The following is a 5,530-nucleotide window of genomic DNA, read 5'->3' as shown; positions in this document are numbered from 1 at the left end:
CTCCATCCTATAGGTGTGACCTCGAGGGATCAACTGATCACCGCCGTCATACGACAGTAACGTCAAACTCTAGTAAGCCGAGCGTTAACGATTTACGTTAATCAGTTGACAAATAAAATATCATTTCCCTGATATTCCTTTTACGAGATTTATTATGTAGACGCACTATTGAGGAGGACACTACTCCAACAAAACCAAGATGGTAAAGCTCTCATTTACTTGGGATGTCTGACTAAAGGCTCCTGAATAAATGGGGGTGTTACAACAAGTCTCAAAAACAACTCCAAAAGAACTACTAAAACAAAAGTCATAAGATGATCAAATGTTGGCTAAAATAATATGACAACTCCTTGATGACACCGCCCATCTATGCCTCGCGAGCTATCCCATGAATCATCAACCATCATCACCTGCTAAGCCAACTGCTCACCATTCCCGAATAGATCACCACAGTTTTGAAAATATAAAACGGGGTCAGTCAATTGGATAACCAAATTAATATGCGCAGCGGAAACAAATATAATAATACAAACAACCGATCTCCAACTCCAACAATTATCAATCACTGACTGACTACACACTAAAGTGTGTAGCCCTGCAAGGTTACCCATCGCAACAGATAACCCACACCGCCAGTTGGGGGACCGCAGCCTTGCCCACCAAATCCGCGCTCATCGCAACGAGCAATCCCAGCTCCTTCATATGCACATCCCCTTTGTGACGGAAGTCACAAGGGGCGAACATGGGTATGGAACCATCTCCCGACATAGTTCCACAATAATATCCAAACAACAATACCAACCAACCAAACTCCATCAATTCCAACAACAATCACATGCCAACAATCAATCATAACAATCAATGAGATTATACAGCCAGCTGAGTAGGAAACCCTACCATATTCGTAATCCAACAATCACACCAACAAAATCAGAAAGGCTCCTCTACGAACTCGTCACCTATACATACATCATATAATAAAAATCTACCCTAAACCCCCAATAAATTTTATTAGGGTTTAACAACACCAACAATATGACCATAAGACAAAAGTACGATGCTTACCGATGAATCGACGCGAAAGAAAGATGTAAAACCCCCTTAAATCTGGCTTAGCAATGATTAGAATGATTAGAGAAGTTGTACGTAGTTTAGGTTTTAAAAGAATGATTAAGAAAATGATTAAGAACTGATGAGGCGTCTTTATATATTTCTCCAATTATTATAATCAAAACTGCGGATAAAACCCCATTAGACTGGCAACTCAACCGAGTAGAGAACGTACTAGACCGAGTAAGCCCAACTCAACCGAGTACAAACATACTCGATTGAGTTCCGACGTTCCAGAACCCGGCCTTAACACCCTTGATAGCCAACTCGACCGAGTAAGCCCTACTTGACCGAGTTACCCATGATCAGAAACCTGTGGTATTACAGTTTTCCCTCTTTAAAACGAATTTCATCCCCGAAGTTCACCCAAGTCCGACACAATGCAAAACCACAAGACCAAACAATCTAAAGCGACTCAAAACAACTCACAGCTGACTCGAAACTTATGAAACATCAATAAACATCCCAAAACTATCCCAAAACACATGCAATTATCTCCTCCCCCTCTTAAAAGAAACCGGCTATGACCACGTAACCAACCATACCTGATCGAAAAGATGAGGATAACACTCTCTCATAGCCTCCTCCGCTTCCCATGTAGCCTCTTCAACCTTATGATTAAACCACAACACCTTAAGTAACACAGTTTCGCCCTTCCTTGTCTTGCGCACTTTTCGATCCATGATTTCTTTCGGTGTTTCGACATAAGTAAGTGCTTCATCAAATTCAATATGTACAACCTCAAGTACGTGAGAAGGATCAGTCATATACCTCCGAAGTTGAGACAGATAAGAAATATTATGCACCCGATCAAGCGCCGATGGCAAGGCCACCTCGCCTACACAATCTAGAATCTCATACGGTCCAATGTACTTCTGACTTAACTTCCCTTTCTTGCCGAATCGTATGACACTCTTCATAGGTGACACCTTTAAAAGAACCTGGTCACCCACCTGAAACTTTACCGCTCGACAATGTAAATCCGCATAACTCTTTTGCCGATCCCGAGCCGCATTCATCTTTTGCCGAATCCACTTCACTTGTTCAACCATCTCCTATACCATTTCTGATCCTAGAACAATAGCCTCCGCATTGTGATCCCAAAAAATGGGACTCCTACACCTCCGTCTATATAAGGCCTCAAAAGGTGCCATTCCAATACTAGTATGTTAGCTGTTATTATATGAGAACTCGATCAAATTCAACCTACATTCCCAGCTACCACAAAATTCCATAACACAAGCCCTCAACATGTTCTATAAGGTCTTTATAGTTCATTTTGTTTGTCCGTCAATCGCAGGATGGAATGATGTACTCATCTTCAAAGTAGTACCCATCAACTCCTGCAATTCCTGCCAGAATCGTAATATAAAGCTTGCATCCCTATCTAACACTATGTCTTTCGGTACCCCATGCAACCTTACCACATGCTTCCGATAACCATTAGCCAGTTGCAGCTTGCTCCATGTATCTTTCAATGGAATGAAATGAAGTGACTTGGTCAATCGTTCCACAATTACCAAAATCATGTTGTTGCTCTACTGAGTCCTCGGTAGCCCCAAAATGAAATCCATTGAAATAGATTCCCATTTCCACTCTGGCACCTCAAGTTACTGAATCTTACCTTGCGGTCTTCGTTGTTCACCATTGACCCTCTGACAAGTCAAACATCTAGCTACAAACGCCACGGCATCATTCTTAATCTCGGGCCACCAAAAGGTCCTTTTCAAGTCTTTGTACAGTTTGTCACCACCCGGATGCACTGAATAAGGAGTGCAATGAGCCTCAGTCATGACCGCCTTTCTCATCTCCGCATCCTCAGGAACGCACCATCAACCATCATACCGAACACTCCCATCCTCATGAAGCGAAAATCATGACATATTGCTGTTGTCTATCTTTTCTCTCCATTCTTGAATTTTAGGATCAAGCAATTGTGTCTGCCTCAAGTTAACATAAAACTCTGGTTCCACTGTCAAATCGCCGATGGTGTCCCCTTGGCGAATCATATATATACCCATCTTAGGCAGTTCATCATTCTGCTGCATTAGTGACAAAGCAGTGCATAAGGAATGCACACTCTTTCTGCTTAACGTGTCAACTACAACATTAACCTTTCCCTCATGGTAGATTATCTCCATATCATAGTCCCCTATTAGCCCCATCCATCTCCTCTGTCGCATATTCAGCTTCTTTTGAGTGAAAATGTATTTCAAACTCTTGTTATATGAGAACACCTTAAATGTTGCCCCTTTAGAGGTAGTGTCTCCAAATCTTTAGGGCAAACACAATGGCTCTGAACTCTAAGTCATGAGTAGGGTAGTTCTCCTCATAAGTTTTCAGCTGCCTCGATTCATAAGCGATGACCTTCCACATTCTGCATTAAAACACAACCTAGACCATTCTTCGAAGCATTAGTATAGACCTCAAAGTCCTCACTTCCTTCAGGTAGTGCTAAGTCAGGAGCTGTAGTTAAACGCTTTTTTAAAGTTTGGAACGCCTTTTCACAACTCTCATCTCAGTGAAAACGGTTCTCTTTCCTCATCAAAGCTGTCATCCGCCTAGCAATGGTAGAAAAGTCTTTCACAAACCTCCTGTAGTAACCAGCGAAGCCTAAGAAACTCCGAATTTCAGCTACATTTTTTGTCGCTTCCCAGTTTGACACTACTGCAATCTTGCTAGGATCCACAGACTACCCATCTTTTGAAATTACATGGCCCAAATAAGCTACCTTCTCCAGCCAAAACTCGTACTTGGACAACTTAGCATACAATCGTAGATGCTTCACATGTTCCTCTTTAGTCTTGGAATAGACTAGGATATCGTCAATGAAGACCACCACAAACTGGTTTAAGAGAGGACTGAAGATCCGATTAATCAAATCCATCAATGCAGCTGGTGCATTAGTCAACCCAAAAGGCATTACCACGTACTCATAGTGACCATACCGCGATCTGAAAGCTGTCTTAGGAACATCCTCATCTCGGATCCTCAATTGATGGTACCCCGACCTCAGATCGGTCTTGGAAAACATCCCCTCTCCATTTAACTGATCGAATAAGTCATCAATCTGCGACAACGGATACCTGTTTTTCACCGTAACATGATGCATAAACTCATACTACCTTCCTTCTTCTTTACAAACAACACTGGTGCTCCCCACGACGTTACACTAGGTCGAATGTACCCCTTTTCTAACATATTATCCAATTGTTTCTTCAACTCTTCCAATTCTTTCGGCGCCACCCGGTACGGAGCCTTAGATATAAGTCCCGTTCCCGGCTTCAACTCCACACTAAAATCGGTGTCCCTCTTTGGCGGTAACCCTGGAATCTCATCTAGAAAAACATCTACGAACTCGTCCACAACCGATATCTCAGTTGCTGTAGGTTCCTCCGATCGACTATCCTTGTAATACCCCGTATTTTAATAATAATTTATAAGAATAATTTATGTAATTTAATAATTAGTTAAAGGCATTTCTAATAATAATTACAAGTAAGACGATAATTAATTAATAAATTAATAATCCAAGTCGTGAATTGGGCTTAGCTAATAATCGAGTGTGGGCCGTGTGCCATTGATTAATTGGACCGAAATTTATTAAATTGGTATGAGTGTAATCGGGACTTATATTGGAAATTAATAATAATATAATATGGAAATAATAATATGTAAAGGTAATAATAATTATATCAATAATAATAATAATAAAAGTTATGGCAATAATAAATTAGTAAATATTGTAAGAGGAAATCCTAGCTATGGTAAGATTAACATATGTAATAATATTAATTATATTAGTTATTCCTATAATAATTGGAATAAGGAAATAGTTCTTAGTTTCCTAATCAATGTCATATGCTCTCTAATTCGGGACTATAAATACACAATAATCTGAGAAATAATTTATAAAATAAGAAGGAAGAAATCTAAATGAAAGAAGAACATAATTAAGAAAGAGAAAAGCAAAAGAATTAATTTTTATTCTCGCCTCAAGGTAATATTTCCGACCATCTTATGTATACACTTTGCGATATTATAACTCGATAACTAGACCACCATAGGCCTCGAGATTTGGAACTAGAGAAACCTTGGACTGCCGAGATTCTGACGTGACCTTATTTGACCGACGTGGACCTTGCTGGGGTGGTTTTTGAGGTGGCTAAAGGTGGCTGGTCAGGGGGTGTTGCGGGTTAGGTCGTGGGTGATTGTAGTGGGTAATTGAACCCCTAATTGGATATGTCGTGATCTGGGTATAGAGGGTTTGGGTTGGGGTGGTTGAGTCGACCACTTTGGTGGTGTTGGCGTGGCGGCAGGTGGCGGCTGGTGTTGGTAGTGGCGGTAAATAGGGGAAAATAGAGGTAGTGTCAAGGGTGCTTTAGGATGGTTACTGTGGTTGTGTTTCTGACCGTGAGTA

General features: G+C 40.9%; 2 protein-coding genes across 2 annotated transcripts; both read right to left on the bottom strand.

The window, feature by feature from the left end:
• Positions 1 to 1,631: 1,631 nt before the first annotated feature.
• LOC141653103 (uncharacterized) lies at positions 1,632 to 2,162 on the bottom strand. Its single transcript, XM_074460756.1, has one exon. The coding sequence runs from the start codon at positions 2,160 to 2,162 to the stop codon at positions 1,632 to 1,634; it is 531 nt and encodes a 176-aa protein (XP_074316857.1).
• A 222-nt stretch (positions 2,163 to 2,384) lies between these two features.
• On the bottom strand, positions 2,385 to 2,918 carry LOC141653098 (uncharacterized). The gene is made up of 2 exons (XM_074460744.1): positions 2,735 to 2,918; positions 2,385 to 2,581 (listed from the first exon to the last, which is right to left on the bottom strand). Exons 1-2 carry the CDS (start codon positions 2,916 to 2,918, stop codon positions 2,385 to 2,387), a joined length of 381 nt encoding a protein of 126 aa, XP_074316845.1.
• Positions 2,919 to 5,530: the final 2,612 nt, after the last annotated feature.

This window comes from Silene latifolia, chromosome 1 (genome assembly GCF_048544455.1).
Source record: "Silene latifolia isolate original U9 population chromosome 1, ASM4854445v1, whole genome shotgun sequence".
Classification (NCBI taxonomy): Eukaryota; Viridiplantae; Streptophyta; class Magnoliopsida; order Caryophyllales; family Caryophyllaceae; genus Silene; species Silene latifolia.
This window is presented reverse-complemented; position numbering and strand designations above follow the sequence as displayed.

Excerpts from the sequence above, each read along its gene's own strand:
- LOC141653098 (XM_074460744.1), bottom strand. The coding sequence starts at position 2,918 with ATGAGAAAGGCGGTCATGACTGAGGCTCATTGCACTCCTTATTCAGTG. Across the intron at positions 2,582-2,734 it reads TGAACAACGAAGACCGCAAG|ATACATGGAGCAAGCTGCAA; the intron begins GTAAGATTCAGT and ends TTCCATTGAAAG.
- LOC141653103 (XM_074460756.1), bottom strand. The coding sequence starts at position 2,162 with ATGGTTGAACAAGTGAAGTGGATTCGGCAAAAGATGAATGCGGCTCGG.